At 46.1% G+C, this 22,511-nt stretch overlaps 1 protein-coding gene across 2 annotated transcripts in view; it reads right to left on the reverse strand.

The window, feature by feature from the left end:
* LOC118384161 (cAMP-specific 3',5'-cyclic phosphodiesterase 4C) overlaps positions 1–22,511 on the reverse strand; it is an 81,417-nt gene that overhangs the window by 24,712 nt on the left and 34,194 nt on the right. The window contains exons 1-6 of one of the 2 annotated variants that reach the window (XM_052491029.1): positions 6,016–6,491; positions 4,753–4,956; positions 4,122–4,158; positions 3,867–3,937; positions 2,187–2,236; positions 1,641–1,753 (exon numbers count right to left, since the gene is read on the reverse strand). In XM_052491029.1, the coding sequence (XP_052346989.1) occupies positions 1,641–1,753; positions 2,187–2,236; positions 3,867–3,937; positions 4,122–4,158; positions 4,753–4,956; positions 6,016–6,242 (702 nt within the window). In that variant the 5' untranslated portion in view covers positions 6,243–6,491. Of the gene's footprint in view, positions 1–1,640; positions 1,754–2,186; positions 2,237–3,866; positions 3,938–4,121; positions 4,159–4,752; positions 4,957–6,015; positions 6,492–22,511 lie in introns of those variants that run through there. The other variant, XM_052491028.1, reaches the window with a different exon arrangement.

Genomic DNA, 22,511 nt, shown 5'->3' on the forward strand with positions numbered 1-22,511 from the left:
GTAGTGTGGGCTAGTGGTTGTGTAGGGTAGTGGTAGTGGTAGTGGTAGTGTAAGGTTGTGGTGGTGTAGGGTAGTGGTAGTGATAGTGTAAGGTTGTGGTGGTGTAGGGTAGTGGTAGTGGTCGTGGTAGTATCTGTGTAGGGTACTGGTAGTGGTAGTGTAGGGTAGTGGTAGTGGTGGTACGGAATAGTGGTAGTGGTGGTAGTAGTGGTGGTGGTAATGGTGGAGTAGGGTAGTGGTAGTAGTAGTGGTGGTGGTAGTGGTTGTGTAGGGTAGTGATAGTAGTAGTGGTGGTGGTGGTAGTGGTGGTGTAGGTTAGTGGTAGTGGTGGTGTAAGGTAGTGGTAGTAGTAGTGGTGGTGGTAGTGGTTGTGTAGGGTGCTGGTAGTGGTAGTGGTGGTAGTGGTGGTGTAGGGTAGTGGTAGTGGTTGTGTAAGGTAGTGGTAGTAGTAGTGGTGGTAGTGGTGGTGGTGTAGGGTAGTGGTAGTGGTTGTGCAAGGTAGTGGTAGTAGTAGTGGTGGTAGTGGTGGTGGTGTAGGGTAGTGGTAGTGGTTGTGTAGGGTAGTGGTAGTAGTAGTGGTGGTGTTAGTGCTTGTGTAGGGTAGTGGTAGTAGCTGTGTAGGGTACTGGTAGTGGTAGTGGTAGTGTAGGGTAGTGGTAGTAGTAGTGGTGGTGGTAGTGGTTGTGTAGGGTAGAGGTAGTAGCTGTGTAAGGTGCTGGTAGTGGTAGTGGTGGTGGTGGTGGTAGTGGTGGTGTAGGGTAGTGGTAGTGGTTGTGTAAGGTAGTGGTAGTAGCTGTGTAGGGTAGTGGTAGTGTAGAATAGAGTAGAGTAGAGTAGAGTAGTGGTAGTGATGGTACGGGCTAGTGGTAGTGGTTGTAGTAGTGGTAGTGGTAGTGATGGTGTAGGGTAGTGGTAGTAGCTGTGTAGGGTATTGGTAGTGGTAGTGGTTGTAGTAGTGGTAGTGGTTGTGTAGGGTAGTGGTAGTAGCTGTGTAGGGTATTGGTAGTAGTAGTGGTAGTGGTAGTGTAGAGTAGTGGTAGTGATGGTACGGCCTAGTGGTAGTGATGATGTAGGGTATTGGTAGTAGTAGTGGTAGTGGTAGTGTAGAGTAGTGGTAGTGATGGTACGGACTAGTGGTAGTGATGGTGTAGGGTATTGGTAGTAGTAATGGTAGTGGTAGTGTAGAGTAGTGGTAGTGATGGTACGGCCTAGTGGTAGTGATCGTGTAGGGTATTAGTAGTGGTAGTGGTAGTGTAGAGTAGTGGTAGTGATGGTACGGACTAGTGGTAGTGATGGTACGGCCTAGTGGTAGTGATCGTGTAGGGTATTAGTAGTGGTAGTGGTAGTGTAGAGTAGTGGTAGTGATGGTACGGCCTAGTGGTAGTGATCGTGTAGGGTATTAGTAGTGGTAGTGGTAGTGTAGAGTAGTGGTAGTGATGGTGTAGGGTATTGGTAGTAGTAGTGGTAGTGTAGAGTAGTGGTAGTGATGGTACGGCCTAGTGGTAGTGATGATGTAGGGTATTAGTAGTGGTAGTGGTAGTGGTAGTGTAGAGTAGTGGTAGTGTAGAGTAGTGGTAGTGATGGTACGGACTAGTGGTAGTGATGGTGTAGGGTGATGGAAGTGGTAGAAGTGGTAATACCTTGTTGGAGGCCATGTCACCGACACTGCGGTGGGTCTGGATGGTCTCCAGCTGGTCCAGACACCAGTCTAACTCAGCCAGAGTCTCCCTTGCCATCTGCTGGTACGTCTCATCTACACACATACACAGGAGTGAAGAGGGTGGCATTAATGTGCTGTATGTATTATTATAACCGGTATAATCTCTGCATTGATATAATATAATGTATCATAATATAATGGTCTGTGTAACGGTCATATTCTCTGCATCTGTGTGTTCTCTTGAACTGTATCAGTCAAATTGCTACATTTGTCATTTCTTAGAATAGTTCAGTTGAGACTCCAGATTGACACTTATTATTCAAATCATCTGCAGAATTAAATGCAGCCTATCGGTATCCATTATTGAGAAAGCCACAGGCCATGTTGCTGCAAATTCTTCTATTAATATCGGTGCATTTCTTTATGAGTTTTTGGAAGCTTGAGTGCACACTACCAAAACACTGTGAGTTGTGTGGGAGAGTGTTCCCAATCAGTAGACTAAAGTTCATTTTAGCAGGAAACCTACCAGAGAGTGTTGCCTGGGGAACAGTGGGTTGGCTTGTCACTGGTGACCTCCTGTGGACAAATAGATCATTACATCATCATTGGAAATGATAAAGCGTGCTCTCTAGTGGACTCTAAGAACATTAAGGTTGTATTGGGCATGAATTGTGTAGCGTAACAACATAACACTGGAAATAGATAAGCAAACATATTTAACCTCATCTGTATTATGGACAATAACATTTGTGAGGAATCATAAACTATTTGCATAGATCTGCATCGCAGTCTTTTGAAATATTGTTGTAGCTAACAATATTAAAAACAATGCCTCCTTTAAGCGAGGCTCTCTCAGCTCTCAGCTGTCTCTTTCTCTACATGGAGGTTCAACTTGCAGTCTAGTGAGGGAGGTTTCTGTTTGGAGCTGAGAGCATCATGCTCACTAATTATAGCTCTAGATAATTCCATGTTGCATTGTTACTGCTCATATTGACGTACTGCTAAAAAGCCTGCCAACTCATGCTCTGCCTGTTTCTTGCATTACAAAGGAGGATATATTTAGCATTATTGACCACTTCTATCCTTGTGAATAACCAGTCAGTCAGGTAGTCAGGCAGTCAGTCTGTCTGTCTGTTAGTCTGTCAGGTAGTCAGCCAGTCAGGCAGTCTTTCAGTCAGTCTTTCAGACTTCCACTGGGGACATGATGATCTCAGCAGAACACGATAAAGAGACAACGTGAGGAGAGTATTGCCACATTATACCCTACTGATATGACACAGTTCTGACAAAATAGAAGGAAGAAATGTGATATTTACTAAAACTACATATGAAGAGTTTAATTCAAAAACAGTAAATATCCATTTTCAGAAATGTTGGTAAATTAACTGTTATTGTTTAACGAAATAATGAACAGATTGGTGTTTTTTCACTATCTAATCATGGCATTTGGTTGTTCAATGACAGACATGTATTTGTTTAAATCGATCACTTGGTCGTTTCATTTCAAGAAAGACAAATAATAATGTATTTTCTTTGCAAAATGCTGTATATCCGCCTCATTCTCAGAGAAATAAGGGAGTACTGTTCGGTTTTACACAGTCAAATGTAACAAATAACGACCCGTTTTCATAACGAAATGTACTAATGATACATTTCTGACATCAATATAATAAAAAATAACTATTGTAATAATTCAATACAGTAATATGATATGATTTGATTTGATATCTGTATATAAAACCCTTACATTTGACATTTGAGTCATTTGGCAGGTGCTCTTATACACAGCGACTTATATAGTAAGGCATTCATCTTAAGATACAGTAGCTAGGTGAGACAACCACATATCACAGTCAAATATACAGGTCACGAAGATTCCATTCCAGCTAAACAATGGATATATAGCGTTTTGCAAAAAAAAAAAACATTTTCATACACATCTAAAATCTATTCCAGAAAACATCTTGAGAACAGTAATATTTTACACACACACGAAGGTACGAACAATTAATCATTCCTGGTGAAAAAAACACAAGTGAAAAATTGGTTGATATAGTGTTTTGGAAATAAACTCTTCATATTCCAGTGAGAATAAGGACTGCACAGGTCCAGTGGGAACATATCATTCATGCTGCGATAGAGAAGAGAGATGTGGCCACATTAAGAGGGGTTGAAAGGGTGACGTGGCTGACGAGATGCTACTGACTTGTTAGTGGGTGTCGTGACATTGGCGAGGATGGTGAAGTTGCTTCTTACAGTTCGTAGACTGGCCAACACCTGGGGGATGGACGGACGGCGGGGGGTGGGGGCGGCGGGGAGAGGGGCAGAGAGCAGAGCGAGACAAATTCACTTACATACTCGGTTTAGCCGCTTTCGAGTTCTTTACGGCATTGTTCTATCTTTCGGCAGGAAGGGTGACGTGTACGTCACTTCATCAGCAAACTGCAGAGCTGGTGCTTACCTGAGCAAAAGGGGTGACTATGAGATCTTCTGCATGCCTGTAGAAAGAGAGATAGAAAATGAACAGAGGAAGGAGATGACAGTAAGGTCAGCAGGATAGATGGAGAGTTATCGCTGAGGTGTAACCTCTATGACAGTTTACATTAACACATACGGGATATGTATGTGAACCAATGGTATCCATAGCCCTATCTGAATCTAAACCAAATATTTTTGGTTCTGACCAAAAAGCATCTTCCTGAAATGGAAGCAGACCAAGACAAATTACACCGCTGTGAAGCGAAAGATATTTTAGTATGAACATTAGCATAATACTGCCATAATCATAATAATCATGAATGCCAAGTCGGCTGATTGTGATTGTATAGTGAGTAATGTATGGTGTTGCAGCAATCTAGAGTGTCAGTGAGGCTACTTTCACTCAGAGGGGTTTTAACCATGTGGATTAGCCAAGGTGGTTTTGATGGCATGTGATGAACACAGGAAGTGGAGGTTGTAAGGGGGTACATACTCACCAAACCAGGGTTCAATTAGCACTATACATTATCTGGGCTTGATTGAGTTTGCCTGGCGCAATGGAACCAATGGAATAGTCCTATAAGTTGAAACCCCCGCCCAGGTTTGATACTCACCCCTCACTGTTGATGGAGGAGTTGCGTGACATGTTCTTGGGGGACATGTCATAGTCGGAGTCTGATCGGTACAGGAAGGACTCCCTGCGCTCCCCGCGACTCCTGCACCCCTCTGTGGTAAAGGAGGGGTGCAGCCCCAGCACAGGACTCGCCTGCGAATCCATGGGGCTGCGGCCGGGCGAAGGACCATTCTCTGAGTCAAAACTGAAAGACAAAGTGAGAGAGACAGGAAAGTTGTCTGGATCAATGCTTCATTAAAGGCATTTCCCTGTGTTTTATATATATTTACACACTAAGAGGTTGGAATAAATCTGTGAATTTGTAAAAAGTGATGATAATGCCCTTTTAGTGTAAGAGTTGTTTAAAAATACAGCCCGAAATTGCCTGTGTGAGGAGTCTGGATTTCCTGCTTATTCTCTCCTGATTCCGTGAAACCTCCAACCTCGATTTTGGGAAAACCAGTGAATATATTGAATGTTCCCGGAATTTTGCAACCATAGGTGGGAAGAAGTTTTGGCCTGCCTGGTGACATCACCAGACGGTAAATTAGGTAACAGACCAATAAGAAAGAGAGTTTCAAACCTCTCTGCCAATAACACCTAGTATTCCCCTCCCCACTCAGACCACTCCCAGGCAGACAGTCCTAGCAACATTCTTGCTTGAGAAATTGCTAAGTAGCTATTTGTGTATGTTTTTGACCATTTTAACTTAAAACAATCTCACCAAGGTACTTATTGTTACCCATGAATGAATTGATATTGAGATATTTAAAACAATATATATGGGGGATTGGAGATGATGCAGACAAATTACTTTGATGGAAGCTACAATTCATCTGCAATATTAAAGCTGATCTACATATATACACAAGAGCACCATACCAATCTAGCGTTACAGACAACCACATGACCCCAAACACAAGATTAGGAATAATCTCAAAGAGAACCAGTCAAACAGAAGCTTAGTGAGAGTTTAGCCAAAGTGTACACAGAAACATACTTCTTAGGTTTAGAGGGTGATTTCTCTTTTTTGAACCATGAATGTCTCTACAGCTTCATCAAAAATGAAAAGCACATCATGGAGGGAGATATTGTGAAGCACACACACACACACACACACACACACACACACACACACACACACACACACACACACACACACACACACACACACACACACACACACACACACACACACACACACACACACACACACACCAGAGGGCCTATTAACTGTGGGTGGCTACGTGAACCCCATGAATACCTGAGAGGAAGGTGAGACTGAGACGACAGTCTGCGCTCTATACTTCGGTTGAGCTTCATACGGCGGAAAAACACGGAATTCCCGTGTCCCCGAGTGTGGTCGTGATCAGGGGACACAGGTGAGTTAGCGGAGGTGACGTAGGGAGAGGTGGGGGTCAGGCTGGGCGTGGTCAACCCCTCGGGGGTCTCCCACAGATTCATCTGTCGTGTCAGCTTCCTCTGACTCATCTCTGGAAGCTCTGGGCACGACGGAGAGGACTGACGGAAGAAACCACCATCCCTCTCTCCCTCTTCTTCTCTCTCTCTCTCTCTCTCTCTCTCTCTCTCTCTCTCTCTCTCTCTCTCTCTCTCTCTCTCTCTCTCTCTCTCTCTCTCTCTCCCTCTTCTTCCCTCTCTCTCCCTCTTCTTCTCTCTCTCTCTCCCTCTTCTTCTCTCTCTCTCTCCCTTTTCTTCCCTCTCTCTCCCTCTTCTTCCCTCTCTCTCCCTCTTCCTCTCTCTCTCTCCCTCTCTCTCTCTCTCTCTCTCTCTCTCTCTCTCTCTCTCTCTCTCTCTCTCTCTCTCTCTCTCTCTCTCTCTCTCTCTCTCTCTCTCTCTCTCTCTCTCTCTCTCTCTCTCTCTCTCTCCCTCTTCTCTGTCTATCAAACTTTGTCTGCTACTGCCAACACTTCAACCTCCCAATCGGTCTGTCAGTCACTCTCCCTCCTACGCTCCCCCCTGGACCCCCGCCTTGTTCCACGGTTCAGTAGCAGAGCTCACATCCCAGACAAAGAGAGTTCTCCTGCACACACCAGCACAAAATCCTGCCAGTTAGAAAGCCCTTGATAACAGACCCTAATCCTATAGTTTTATTCCTGGTCCCAATCCTCAGAGTCCATGTTCAGTTGAAGTCGTCGAGCTTTGATCCTGAAGCCCCGGAGTTCTGCTGCATTTGCTCACGTCCTTTGTTCACCTCCACACCACTTTGTTCCCTGTTTCTCAGCAGCTTGTTTCTTCCTGTGTAGGTTTGTTTTTGTTTATTCTGTCACTGAAGGGCGGCAGTGCAGCTGTAACCCACAGCCTCTCTCTCAGCTATCAGCTATCTGAACAGGGCCACTCTCAGGGGAGGGCTTCTGATATTTCACTAGCTCAGCTCTCACTCTCAATCGCTCTGTCTGAGTCCATATACTTTTCCTGTGTGTCCTCCTCAGAGTCCATGTTCAGTTGAAGTCGTCGAGCTTTGATCCTGAAGCCCCGGAGTACTGCTGCATTTGCTCACGTCCTTTGTTCACCTCCACACCACTTTGTTCCCTGTTTCTCAGCAGCTTGTTTCTTCCTGTGTAGGTTTGTTTTTGTTTATTCTGTCACCGAAGGGCGGCAGTGCAGCTGTAACCCACAGCCTCTCTCTCAGCTATCAGCTATCTGAACAGGGCCACTCTCAGGGGAGGGCTTCTGATATTTCACTAGGTCAGCTCTCACTCTCAATCGCTCTGTCTGAGTCCATATACTTTTCCTGTGTGTCCTCCTCCTGCCTCTCTGTCCTTGTTCTCCCCGACCAGGCCCCTCAGGGACACTGTGGCTGCCACTCTGCCCGGGCGTCTGCCCAATGTTTCACTCACACCCACACCACCTGGAGGACACACCGACGCTGGTCGGTCCGCTGCTCCGTTTCCTTTCTTTCTCTCTCCTTTTCTTCGCTTTCTCTGCCTGTTTTTTTCTCCTTTACTTTCTTCACCTCCCCCTGCTTCAAGCGTGTGCTATGTTTCTCTCTCCTTATCTCCCTGCTCACCGCTTCTCTAGCAGCAACAGACCACCGGCAGTAGCGAGAGAGAGAGAGAGAGAGAGAGAGAGAGAGAGAGAGAGAGAGAGAGAGAGAGAGAGAGAGAGAGAAAGTGGATGAGGATGGAGAAGGAGTCAAGGAGAAAAAGGAGGGAAGGACAGAGGAGAAGAGAATGAGGAGTGACTCATGGCCTGTGGAACTGTTTACAAGAGCATGCATGATTTGTTTCCAAAACATTCTTTTTTAACATCAACAGCCAAGCCAACAGCCAAGCTTCTTGACCTTTGCAGTACACAGAAAAACATGGGCCTACTGACCAAGTACAGAGCTACTACACAAACAGACCCCTACTCCGAGAAAATACACATCAGAGTGTGTGAGTGTGTCTGTGTGTGTGTGTGGGTGTGTTGTTTCTGACAAAAAGAAGAGACACAAGAAAAGAGTTTATCTGCATGTATGCATGAACACTTGTGTATGTGAATGTGTACAACAGTGAGTTTGTGTGTATCTGTTTGTTTTTTCATGCTAATGTGAATCTTGTGTCATCCGTTTCTTTGTTTTTGCAGCAGCAGCCGAGGTAAATCCCGGTGCATGAATTCTACATACCACTAGGCTGACTAGACAAGGCAGATAGCAGCACAAAGACTATCCACAGAGCAGAACACTACAGAGATGAGATGCCTTGTCAACCACCCATTTCCCCCTCCTCTCTCTCTCTCTCTCTCTCTCTCTCTCTCTCTCTCTCCTCCCACACTGTCACTGTCTGCTGTCTTTCAAGACCCTTCCTTTCCCTTTCTGCCTCTCTCTCTGTCATGTGTCTCTCTTCCAGTGACTCACCCCAGAATAATGAAGGAAAAAGAAGAAGGCACCAGCTGGATGGTAGAGGGGAACTCAGCTCCCATTTGTTTGTGGGGCACAAGGGACCCGCCTGAGCATAGCCCTCTTAAGTCACTCATGAACAGTCCTTTATGAAATATGGGCTATGGGAACATTGCTCTGATCCTCTGACTGCTGAAGGATTCTTACTCATTGTGACGAATGCAATTAAAATCTGCAGGGGGTCGATGCAAAATGTAAAAAGTCCATAATCAAATGATCAGTTATTAAGTAATAAAGCTGGACGTTTCAGTGTGAATTTGTGTGAACAAACACACAAACACACACACACACACACACACACACACACACACACACACACACACACACACACACACACACACACACACACACACACACACACACACACACACACACACACACACACACACACACACACACACACACACACACCCTAACAAAGTGTGATTTTCTACCACAAACACTTCAGTATCCCTGCACATTGTCAATTTGGTATTGGCAGTGTACATAGCTTCCTATCTTATTTGTTATTTCTCTTGTTTTCTTTATCATATAGAGTACCCGTCAAAAGGTTGGACACACCTACTCATTCAAGGATTTCTCTTTATTTAAATGTTTTCTACATTGTAGAATAATAGTGAAGACATCAAAACTATGTGTCACGACTTCCGCCGAAGTTGTTTCCTCTCCTTGTTCGGGCAACGTTCGGCGTTCGCCGTCGCCGGTCTTCTAGCCATCATTGATCCACTTTTCATTTTCCATTTGTTTTGTCTTGTCTTCCCACACACCTGGTTTCAATTCCATCATTACATGTTGTGTATTTAACTCTCTGTTCCCCCCCACCCATGTCCTTGTCCGGAATTGTTTATTGTAAGTGCTTGTGCACGTTATGTCTGGTGTGTGACGAGTTTTGTAGCCATGGTATTGATTGTTTTGTTTACGGTGATTTGTATTATTAAACTGCGCCGTTGTAAATCAGTTTTTGCTCTCCTGCGCCTGACTTCTCTGCCGCCAGTACGCACCCTTACAGAATTCCGGACCAAACTTATGGAGTCAGCAGGAGCAGGTACCCCGGGTATAAGGGTGGAGGAGCGCGTCCGGGAGCACGCAGCAATGCTCCACCATCTTGGCACCGCCATGGACCGCGTTGTCCAGACAATGGACCGCTGGGAGAGACAGGGAGTTCTACCAGCGCCTACACCAGCACAACCGGGGACTCCACTACGCACCCCTCCTTCTCCTGGACCCAGTGGGATTCGTCTCTCCCTTCCCCAGGAATATGATGGGACGGCTGCGAACTGCCAGGGGTTCCTGTTGCAGCTGGACTTATACCTGGCAACCGTCCACCCGGCTCCTTCGGGCCAAGAGAGGGTGTCTGTGCTTCACCGGGAAAGCCCTGGAGTGGGTCAACGCCGTGTGGAGAGAGGGAGATCTGGCGTTGGACCATTTTGAGGAGTTCACCCGCCATTCCCGGGCAGTCTTCGACCACCCGCCCGAGGGTAGAGCGGCAGGTGAACGACTCTTCCATCTGAGGCAGGGGACGAGGAGCCTCCAGGAGTTCGCCCTGGAGTTTCGGACCCTGGCTGCCGGCGCGGGATGGAGCGACAGGGCCCTGATTGACCATTATCGCTGCAGTCTGAGCGAGGACGTCCGTCGGGATTTGGGCTGCAGAGACACCACCCTCACATTCGACCAGCTGGTAGACCTGTACATCCGACTGGATAACCTGCTGTGGAAGACGGCTTTCAGTACCACCTCAAGGCACTATGAGCACCTTGTCATGCTGTACGGGTTGATGAATGCGCCATCAGTCTTCCAAGCCTTTGTAGACGAGATTTTCAGGGACCTGCACGGGCAGGGTGTAGTGGTGTATATTGATGACATTCTGATATACTCCGCTACACGCGCCGAGCATGTGTCCCTGGTGCACAGGGTGCTTGGTCGTCTGTTGGAGCATGACCTGTACGTCAAGGCTGAGAAATGCCTGTTCTTCCAGCAGTCTGTCTCCTTCCTAGGGTACCACATTTCCACCTCAGGGGTGGAGATGGAGAGTGACCGCATTTCAGCCGTGCGTAATTGGCCGACTCCCACCACGGTAAAGGAGGTGCAGCGGTTCTTAGAGTTTGCCAACTACTACCGGAGGTTTATCCAGGGTTTTGGTCAGGTAGCAGCTCCCATTACCTCACTGCTGAAGGGGGGCCTGGTGTGCTTGCAGTGGTCAGCTGAGGCGGACAGGGCTTTGAGTCACCTGAGGGCTCTGTTTACCTCGGCTCTCATGCTGGCCCATCCGGATCCCTCTTTGGCGTTCATAGTGGAGGTGGATGCGTCCGAGGCTGGGATAGGAGCTGTGCTCACTCAGCGTTCGGGTACGCCACCGAAGCCTGCCCCTGTGCCTTCTTCTCGAAGAAGCTCAGCCCGGTGGAGCGAAACTATGACGTGGGGGACTGGGAGCTGTTGGCTGTCGTCAAGGCCTTGAAGGCGTGGAGACATTGGCTTAAGGGGGCTAAACACCCTTTTCTCATCTGGACTGACCACTGCAATCTGGAGTACATCCGGGCATCGAGGAGACTGAACCCACGCCAGGCAATGTGGGCCATGTTTTTCACCCGTTTTGTGTTCACCCTTTCCTACAGACCTCCCCGCCTCCTGCCTGGTGGTGCCGATAGTGTGGGAGCTGGACGTGGACATTGAGCAGGCATTACGTACAGAGCCCGCTCCCGTCCAATGTCCCGTCTGCTGTTCGTGACCGGTTGATCTATTGGGCCCACATGTCACCTCTGGTCATCCTGGGATCGGTCGGACAGTGCACTGTTTGAGCGGGAGGTACTGGAGACCTACCTTGGTTAAGGATGTGAGGGTTTATGTTTCCTCCTGCTCGGTGTGCACCCAGTGTAAGGCTCCTAGGCACCTGCCCAGAGGGAAGCTACACCACTTACTCGTTCCACAACGGCCTTGGTCGCAGCTGTCGGTGGATTTTCTTACCGATCTCCCCCCCACAGAGTAACACCGCGATCTTGGTCATTGTGGATCGGTTCTCTAAGTCCTGTTGTCTCCTCCCTCTGCCCGGTCTCCAAACGGCCCTACAGATTGTGGAGGCCTTGTTTACGCACGTCTTCTGGCACTACGGGGTGCCGGTACTACCGGGTCTGCGGTTTGTGGGGTCATTAAAAGTCCTGGGGAGAGTGAACAAGGTTTGCTATAGGTTACAGCTTCCCCCCAATTACCGTATTAACCCCTGGTTCCATGTGTCTCTCCTCAGGCCGGTGGTTGCTGGCCCGCTCCAGGAGTCTGAGTTGTGGGAAGTTCCTCCGCCCCCACTAGACATCGAGGGGGCCCTGGCGTACACCGTTCGCTCCCTATTGGATATGAGGCGTCGGGTGAGGGGCCTTCAGCATCTCGTGGAGTGGGAGGGGTACGGTCCAGAGGACAGGTGCTGGGTTCCGGTCGAGGACGTGTTAGACCCTTCAATGCTGCAGGAGTTGCCTGTCTTCTAGCCATCATTGATCCACTTTTCATGTTTTGTCTTGTCTTCCCACACACCTGGTTTCAGTTCCATCATTACATGTTGTGTATTTAACCTTCTGTCCCCCCCATGTCTTTGTCCGGAATTGTTTTTTGTAAGTGCTTGTGCACGTTATGTCTGGTGTGCGACGGGTTTTGTACCCATTGTACCCATTGTACCCATTGTACCCATTGTACCCATTGTATTGATTGTTTTATTTACGGTGATTTTTATTATTAAACTGCACCGTTGTAACACAGATTTTGCTCTCCTGCGCCTGACTTCTCTGCTGCCAGTACGCACCCCTTAAATCATTTTAAAAACTATGAAATAACACATATGGAATCATGTAGCAAGCAAAAAAGTGTTAAACAAATCAAATATGCTTTACATTTTCGATTCTTTAAAGTAACCACCCTTTGCCTTGATGACAGCTTTGCACACTCTTGGCATTCTCTCAACCAGCTTCATGAGGAATGCTTTTCCAACCGTCTTGAAGGAGCCCACATATGCTGAGCACTTGTTGGCTGCTTTTCCTTCACTCTGCGGTCAAACTCATCCCAAACCATCTCATTTTGGTTGAGGTCGGGTGATTGTGGAGGCCAGGTCATCTGATGCAGCACTCCATCACTCTCCTTCTTGGTCAAATAGTCCTTACACAGCCTGGAGGTGTGTTTTGGGTCATTGTCCTGTTTAAAAACAAATTATAGTCCCACTAAGCGCAAACCATATGGGATGGAGTATCGCTGCAGAATGCTGTGGTAGCCATGCTGGTTAAGTGTGCCTTGAATTCTAAATAAATAACCAACAGTGTCACCAGCAAAGCACCCCCACTCCATCATTCCTTTCACGGTGGGAACCACACATGTGGAGATCATCCATTCATTCATCTATGTCTCACAAAGGCATGGCAGTTGGAACCAAAAATCTTAAATATGGACTCATCAGACAGATTTCCACCGGTGTAATGTCCATTGCTTGGGTTTCTTGGCCTAAGCAAGTCTTTTCTTCATATTGGTGTCCTTAAGTAGTGGTTTCTTTGCAGCAATTCGTGCATGAAGGCCTGATTCACAGTCTCTTCTGAACAGTTGATGTTGAGATGTGTCTGTTACTTGAACTCTGTGAAGCATTTATTTTGGCTGCAATTTCTGAGGCTGGAAACTCTAATGAACCTATCCTCTGCAGCAGAGGTAACTCTGGGTCTTCCTTTCCTGTGGCGTTCCTCATGAGAGACAGTTTTATCATAGAGCTTGATAGTTTTTGCGACTGCACAATTGTACGCATTGAGTGACCTTCATGTTTTACAGAAATGATGGACTGTTATTTCTCTTTGCTTATTTGAGCTGTTAACATGGATTTGGTCTTTTACCAAATAGGGTTATCTTCTGTATACCAACCCTACCTTGTCACAACACAACTAATTGGTTCAAACGCATTAAGAAGGAAAGGAATTCCACAAATGAACTTTTAACAAGGCACACCTGTTAATTGAAATGCATTCCAGGTGACTACCTCATGAAGCTGGTTGAGATAATGCCAAGAATGTGCAAAGCTGTAATCAAGGCAAAGGGTGGCTACTTTGAAGAATCTCAAATCTCAAATATATTTTGATTTGTTTAACACTTTTTTTAGTTACTACATGATTCCATATGTGTTATTTCATCGTTTTGATGTCTTCACTATTATTCTACAATGTACAAAATAGTAAAAATAAAGAAAACCCCTTGAATGAGTAGGTGTCCAAACTTTTGACTGGTACTGTACATGTATTTAAAGAATATATATATTAGTTACACTATTTTGATATTGAATTACTGCACTGTTGGGTAGAGCATGAAGGGCTTGCAAGTTAAGCATTTCACTGTACTTGTGCATGTGACAATAAAACTTGGATGGGATGACTGTGGACAGCTACTCGCTCTTTCATTATGTGATAACAGAACCCCTGGAGAGGATGACTGTGGACAGCTACTCACTCTTTCATTATGTGATAAGAGAACCCCTGGAGAGGATGAGTGTGGACAATGACACGATGATCAGAGGTCTCACAGGAAAAGGGATGTGTGCCAGCTGGGCGACTCCTTCCTTTGCAAGATAACAACCATCACAGCTCAATGAGGATAGAGAGCGAGAGAGGAGCAGGCTAATTAAAATGGCAGTTTATCATGTAGCTCACCCGCGTTTTTCTACTTCTTCCAGTTGGTAGGTGACGTAGCATAGCGTCAACACATCTCACACTAGGCACAAGCACAGTAATGGACACAGCAACAAGATGGCAGTTACTGCCAGTTCAAATTGCATGACTATTGGATATGTTTTCATTGCCATGGGAAACCTATAAACCACCTTCATCGCTTGAGCAAATACTATAAAATGCTCAGCTCAATGGTATAATGGCTGAGTAGGGACCTTTGTACTGGCAGGTGCTGTAAACAGCTTGTCTTATTGAATTGATAAATCAAGATGATGTTCTATCTCGGCTTTTCTTGCAATGAATATTGCAGTGTATGCCGCTTCCTAACACTGTGAGTATCTAAACCCCGCTCTGCAGCCATACTCCTAACCCTCCTCTCTATGCAACACATTTCTATAACAAAGGGGGAGAATTTGATTATATTCCATTATTCCATTAATAACGCAGCTCTGAAAGGCTTTGAAGCCTGAGTCAATGTGCTGATTAGTTTAATTAAACCTGAGAGTTTTTAAGGGACAAGAAAGAATTACACTCTCACTCCTTCCAATGAACCCCCCTCCCATTGATTATATATTAACAACACACTTGGAGCTTATGAGTGTGTACGTGCGTGTGTGTGTGATGGAGAGCTGTTGCCACATCTCTCTCTCTCTCTCTCTCTCTCTCTCTCTCTCTCTCTCTCTCTCTCTCTCTCTCTCTCTCTCTCTCTCTCTCTCTCTCTCTCTCTCTCTCTCTCTCTCTCTCTCTCTCTCTCTCTCTCTCTCTCTCTCTCTCTCTCTCTCTCTCTCTCTCTCTCTCTCTCTCTCTCTCTCTCTCTCTCTCTCTCTCTCTCTCTCTCTCTCTCTCTCTCTCTCTCTCTCTCTCTCTGATTCTCTCTCTCTCTCTCTGATTCACTCTCTCTCTCTCTCTCTCTCTCTCTCTCTCTCTCTCTCTCTCTCTCTCTCTCTCTCTCTCTCTCTCTCTCTCTCTCCTCTCTCTCTCTCTCTCTCTCTCTCTCTCTCTCTCTCTCTCTCTCAAAATCTCTCTCTCTCTCTCTCTCTCTCTCTCTCTCTCTCTCTCTCAGAGGCTTGAGCTGCAGTTGGTCAGGCCCAGGCAGCCAGCATACAGCTCACATTCCCTTGCTGGGTGGGAAGGGAGGAAGGGATGGAGGGAGCTGGAGCCTTCATTTATTAAAGTCACTTTCCAAAATCGATCCCTCTATTCCACTCATTCTTATCCTCTCTCCCCACTGCCCAGGCCTACCCTCAGCCTGAATGGGGGATGAGAGTGATGTCCTGCCTCCGCTTCCTTTTCTGCCAAGCCAAGCACAGATGCTAACTTCCACATGCTATGTCAATCTCTCTCTGTGCATTGCCTCACCCAGGCGTTTAGCACCTGCCTGATTGCTATATGCGTGGGGGGAGAATGGAGGGAGGGAGTGAGGGGGAAAGGAAGGGAGGGACTACTTTTAAGGCCCCATCGTACAGACACAACTGTATTTATTGCTACGGTTGAATCCCGAACAGAATGTTGAATCAGCAACTGATCAGGCAGGGTAATAGGGCTTTTATTACAGAGCAGCTATCACTCTCTGTTGCAGCAGACCAGGGGCATATGTTCATATCAGACTAGAACGCCCATCACCGACTCAACTCAAAGCACATTTCAAATAAGATGGCCAAGCCAACAACAACACACCGTCTCCTCTCACCATTTCTACCTGCCCCAGCATGCCCTCTGTTTCACGCCAGTTCACGGTGCCATGACACAGACCTGCCTGCCCTGGCTGTGTTTTAAAGGCCAACATTTACACTGCTGCCCTGCCCAACTGCCTGAGCTCTGAGCCCTATGAGAAGAGGAGAGTGTTGGCCTGGCTGGAGCCTGGCGCTGCGCCACCCTTGGATCAGGGAGGGCATCTGGCCGTCCCAGCCTCACACAGGGCAGAGGGACACCGCAATGCAAGCAGGGTGGTCGGGAGTAGAGGAGAGAGAGAGAGAGAGAGAGAGAGAGAGAGAGAGAGAGAGAGAGAGAGAGAGAGAGAGAGAGAGAGAGAGAGATAAAGAGGGAGATAAAGACAATAGTTAAAGAGGAAGAGAGAGGGGATTCTCTCTACAGAGTGACAGGCTGGTCAGCTGGTCATCCCAGCGATGCCCTGACCGGCCGACCGGCTCCATCTGAGACAGAGAGAGAGCGAGAGGACAGAGGGAGAGAGTTCCCCCGTCCACTGTGCTGCATGCGGTCGGTCAGATAACAGCCAGAGGATTACAGAGCCATAATCCTGCCCACAGGATCAGCGACACCATCCAGAGGGGCCTGACTCAGAGAGCTGTCCATCCACTGTACTGGAGCCATATGGAGTTTTAACAAGGCAGCAGGCAGGAACACACCTTTAAGCTTAAGTATGACATACTGTAGTAGCTACAATTGATTCCTCAGACAATCACTCGGTCGACTGACCCCCGGCGGATGGTGGTGTCTTTCATTCAATCCAGAGATGCGCCCTAGTGGTTATTCAGTCTCCTCCATCAACTGTAGTGTGACGCCACAGGCTCAATTCAGTGTGAAGGAATGATGGGTTCAAATACTATTCTAAATCTTTCAAATACTTTAAGCGTTTGCTTTAGCCTGCCTGAAGTGCCAGATGTGCGGGGTCTGCAGCCTTTCAGACTATTCTATTAGTTCCATGGCACCAGGCAAGCTCAATCCAACCCAGCTAAAGCATTTCATAGAATTACAATGCTACTTAAATCCAGGTCTGCTAGATTAGCACCTGGCAGCACTCAGAATGTATAATGCAATGTACAAATCCAGTGGTTGTTAATTGAACAGATCCCATAACACTGTATTACACAAGCACAGCGCCCCCGGCCCCATGCGGTTCCTCCCCCTGTGTAGTCGGGTCTCTGTTGCCGTGTGGTTTTGTCCAGAACATCTGTATTCTCCCCCAAGCCACCAATCCCACCGCCTTACCATCACCACGTCAGTTACTCCAACTTTCTGAGAATCTTTGTCGGGGTAGAGCATGAATCAACAGTCCTTTTTCTGTTCATCTTCCATTCCTCAACTCGACCTATAAACTCCTTGTCTGCACGTCGCTGTGAAATATGCTTCCTTTTAACAGAACTTTGTCACAGTCTGATGAAAGGACCAGTCGCGTCATCAGTCATGGTGACTGTTCCTCTCGCAATGGTAAACAATGTCTCAACTGTGACACAACGCCGTTAAAAGTATTCGCACCGCTGGATCTTTTACACATTGTGTTGCGTTACAGCCTGAATGTAGAGTTTGTGTCACTGAATATGCTTGATTTTGTGTCACCACACACAATACCCGATAATGTCAGTGGGAATTTTTTGGGCGGGGGGGAACAAATTAATAGAAAATGAAAAGCTGAAATGTCTTGAGTCGATAAGTATTCAACCACGTTGTTATGGCTAGCCTAAATACGTTCAGGAGTACAAATGTGCTTAACAAGTCACTTATTAAGCTGCATGGGCTCATTCCGTGTTCAATAATAGTGGTTAACATTTTTTTGGGACGACTACCCCATCTCTGTACCCCACACATTTACAGAGTTTAATGGCTGTGACAGGAGAAAACTGAGGATGGATCAACAACATTGTAGTTACTCCACAATACTAAAAGAAAGAAGCCTGTACAGAATAACAAATATTCCAAAACATGCATCCTGTTTGCAACAAGGCACTTTAGTAATACCTCAAAAAAATTGGAAAAGAAATGCATTTTCTTGTCCTGAATACAAAGCGTTAGGTTTGGGGCAACTCCAACACAACACAGAGTACCACTCTTCATATTTTCAAGCATGGTGGTGGCTACATCATGTTATGGGTATGCTTGTCAACGGCAAGGGAGTTTTGTTGGATAAAAACAAATGGAATACAGCTGAGCACAGGCAAAACTCTATAGGAAAACCTGTTTCAGTCTGCTTTCCAACAGACACTGGGAGACTAATTGATCTTTCAGCAGTACAAGAACCTGAATCACAAGGCCAGATCTACACTGGAGTTGCTTACCAAGAAGACAGTGAATGTTCCTGAATGGCAGTTCAGACTTAAATCTGCTTGATAATCTATGGCAAGACTTGAAAATTGCTGTCTAGCAATGATCAACAAACTTGACAGAGCTTGAAGAATTAAAAAAATAAATGTACAATCCAGCTGTTAGGGACTTACCCAGAAAGACTCACAGTTGCCTCATTAACCCAACGAGAGTTGCCGATGTCGGCCATTAGCCAGTGGTGTAAAGTACATTTACATTTACATTTAAGTCATTTAGCAGACGCTCTTATCCAGAGCGACTTAAAATATTTGAAAGTACTACTGAAGTCGTTTTTTGGGGTATCTTTACTTTACTATTTATATGTTTGACTCAGGGTGTTGAATACTTCAATCAAGACATATTACTGTTTGATTTTTCAATATTTTATCTATTTTTTTCCCCCCACTTTGACATTACAGAGTATTTTGTGTAGATCAATGACAAAAAATCAGTTTGAATTCCAATTTGTAACACAACAAAATGTGGAAAAGTTCAAGGGGTGTGAACCCTTTCTGAACTGTGAGTATGTTGGAGTAACCAATGTTAGAAACCATATGTGTAAATAAGCAGCTACTGCATGTAAAAATGACTCACCTACTTCCATTCGTCAATGGATGATGAATATGCATATATACTCAACCAGCCCCATGACATCAGTTGTGCCATTATAATGACTATGGTGGGAAGCAACTATAAAGCACATTTGAACCTGCAACCATTGCATTGAATCATCTCTATCCTATCTCACTGTAAGGCTACAAAACCACCACTATTACCAGTATAAATGTACATCAGCAGCGCTGCATAGCGCAGTCTTTCTGTGTTGCCGATCAGTGTTGGACCGTGTGTCTCTGTGCATGTATGTGTGTGTGTGTTGGGTATATGCATGTGTGTGTGTGTGTGTGTGTGTGTGTGTGTGTGTGTGTGTGTGTGTGTGTGTGTGTGTGTGTGTGTGTGTGTGTGTGTGTGTGTGTGTGTGTGTGTGTGTGTGTGTGTGTGTGTGTGTGTGTGTGTGTGTGTGTGTGTGTGTGTGTGTGTGTGTGTGTGTGTGTGTGTGTGTGTGTGTGTGTGTGTGTGTGTGTGTGTGTGTGTGTGTGTGTGTGTGTGTGTGTGTGTGTGCGTGTGTGTGTGTGTGTCTGTTTGTGTGTGTGTGTAGCTCTGGCCCTCAGTCTACTGAATCAGTGTCCCAGCCAGTCAGTGGGTCCCAGGAGGCTCAGCCCCATCGGCCCCATGCTGCCTTTAACCTGACCAATGACAGCTGCCTGACACACCCACCACAGTTATTATACACTCTCCCCCTCCTGCTATCTCCCCTCCCTCTCTCTCTTTCACACAGTCCTCTGCTCGCTCCACTAAGCTTCATAACCTTTTTTATGTCAATTATCCCTGTTGAACCAGGGGCTGTTTAGTGTAAAAGGGAAACTGTTTAAAATCGTGTCTCAAACATCCACATATTTTAGCCAGCATTACTGAACTGGAATGTCAGGGGGAGCCTGAACAAGTGTTTGGTTTAATGAGGGCTGCCTTCTTCAGAGAGAGGGGGGGGTGAGAGAGGAAGAGAGGGGTAGAGAGAGTGAGACAGGGAGAGAGAGTGATTGAGGGGGGGAGGAGAGAAAGAGAGCAGCGTGTCTCTGTGTTTGGGGAGAGGAGTGGGGTATCCATTGTGCCTTGTTGTTTTGCAGCATGTGATTGGAGCCTCAGTTAAACAGATGGGTAGAGTGACATGGAAACTGGTCCAGAGAGAAGACAGATGGAGGAATGTTTTCAATTGGTGTTTCTAATTCATTTGTGCCAGACGCATCTAAACAAATTAGGAGTTGTAAAATTGTAATGACTTGCACTCAGTGCACAGAGATACGTCTCCAGAGGAATAAATGTTTTGGCATACAGGGGCTAGAGGCTTATCGATTTGCTCACAATGGCTAACGGAGTTCATCTCTCTCTGTGATGCACTGAGACATGCAGTTCCAGGGGTGGGGTTGGGCACAACATGGAGACTGGTGGAGAATTGGATCATGAATCAGGGGGATCAGGGGGACTCAGCACAAATAGTTGAACACAACTGACTGACCAGCAGCAGCTCTCCTGGGAAGTGGATTCAGAGTCCTAAACAGGCTCGATCCTGATCCTGACCATATGTTGCATCTTATATATTTGTACTTCCGGCACAGTAAATATCAGTCATGTGTAAAGCAGCCATCCGCCCCGCTGTATGCAGCCCACACAAGGAGGGGTATTTTTAGCGTATCACCCTGTCTTTTAGATGGAGCGCGTAACTCCCTCTCTGCAGGCTGAGGCTGCTGGGCTCTTTTATTTTCATCCAAACTGGAAAAGAGAGAGAGAGAGAGAGATGGAAGGAGAGAGAGAGAGAGAGAGAGAGAGAGAGAGAGAGAGAGAGAGAGAGAGAGAGAGAGAGAGAGATGAGAGAGGGAGAGATGGAAGGAGAGAGAGAGATGTGAAAGAGAAAGAAGGAGAGATGGAAGGAGAGAGAGAAATGAGAAAGAGAGAGAGGGAGAGATGGAAGGAGAGAGAGAGAGAGAGAGAGAGAGAGAGAGAGAGAGAGGGAGAGAGAGAGAGAGAGAGAGAGAGAGAGAGAGAGAGAGAGAGAGAGAGATGAGAGAGAGAGGGAGAGATGTAAGGAGAGAGAGATGAGAAAGAGAGAGGGGGAGATGGAAGGAGAGAGAGATGAGAAAGAGAGAGGGAGAGATGGAAGGAGAGAGAGAGAGAGAGAGAGAGAGATGAGAAAGAGAGGGGGAGATGGAAGGAGAGAGAGAGAGAGATGAGAAAGAGAGAGAGGGAGAGATGGAATGAGAGAGTGTGAGTCATCGAGAGCTACCTTTGTGTCACTGTCACTCTGATCCTCTTCTTCACCATCTCTCCCTCTTCATTCCTCCCTCATCTAACCATCTCTCGTTTCTCTGCTACTCTATCTATCTATCTATCTATCTATCTATCTATCTATCTATCTATCTATCGACTGTATCTCATCATCTCTTATCTCTTGTTTTTCCACCTCAATGCCGTCACATCAAAGCCAATTTCAAAGTGAGTTGCACACTAATATGGCAATCTTAGCAATCGTTTAGTTAATGATATTTCATACCATGAAGATGGATTCTAGGGTGCTAAGCTGATATTACAGATAATGACTGATATAATGTGACATAATAAGAAGCACCCGATAAGAAGCTGTAGGAAGATGATATTAATGGTTCCGCTCTGTGTTCTTAGAGGAATACAAATTGCGGAACACCTCAAATGTGTATAAACATCTCTTCCTTACGTCAAGATGTTGGTATTGCTTAACAGTACAGTAGACCTATATTCACTTACAGGTATAGCCAAACAAGATGACATTACAAATAGTCATAAGTAAACCAGTAATAGCAGAACAATAGTGGGAGCACAGTGATTATCCTTGATCGAGGTAAAATAGTCATCAGAGAAGGTAATACTGGATAATCTGGTGGATTATTGTCTCTTTAAACTGCCTGGGAGCCACGAGAGAGAGAGAGAGAGAGAGAGAGAGAGAGAGAGAGAGAGAGAGAGAGAGAGAGAGAGGTAGGTAGGTAGGTAGGTAGGTAGGTAGGTAGGTAGGTAGGTAGGTAGGTAGGGATTGGCTGGTGTGGTAACTTGGCCGCCCCTGTCTGTCATTCTTTTAATTAGTGTGTTTTGAATCTTTTAAGTTATTTCTCCCTTTTTAGACAAAAAACAACCAATTTTAGACTTCAAATGTTTCCTAAACTGGACCAACATCAGAGCGTGTTGTTTTGAGCAGCAGGTGTCCTACTTCAACCAATAATAATGTTGTCTCCACCCCTGTCCATGGTCAGGACCAATCACTCACCTGTGTTTGACAAGGTTAAGAAGTTCTAAAAGTCTGAATTCCTCAAGTGTGACGTTTATTGTGGCATCGTCTTCCTGTCTGAAAGAAGATGCAAATATAGTTTTTAGGGCTTGCTGTATATTTTGGCTTTGAAGAAACTGGCGGTGGTGTATATGCCACAGCCGGTGAATCTACCATTTCATTTACCTGTGTTCTTGGTAAAAACCTCTACATATGTGTCCACAATCTCTCTTTAACATTTGTCTACTTCTCTACCACCATCCTGTCCCTCAAGCTCCCTCATCCTCTTCCTCCTCCGTTTA

Source organism: Oncorhynchus keta, chromosome 32 (genome assembly GCF_023373465.1).
Source record: "Oncorhynchus keta strain PuntledgeMale-10-30-2019 chromosome 32, Oket_V2, whole genome shotgun sequence".
Classification (NCBI taxonomy): domain Eukaryota; kingdom Metazoa; phylum Chordata; class Actinopteri; order Salmoniformes; family Salmonidae; genus Oncorhynchus; species Oncorhynchus keta.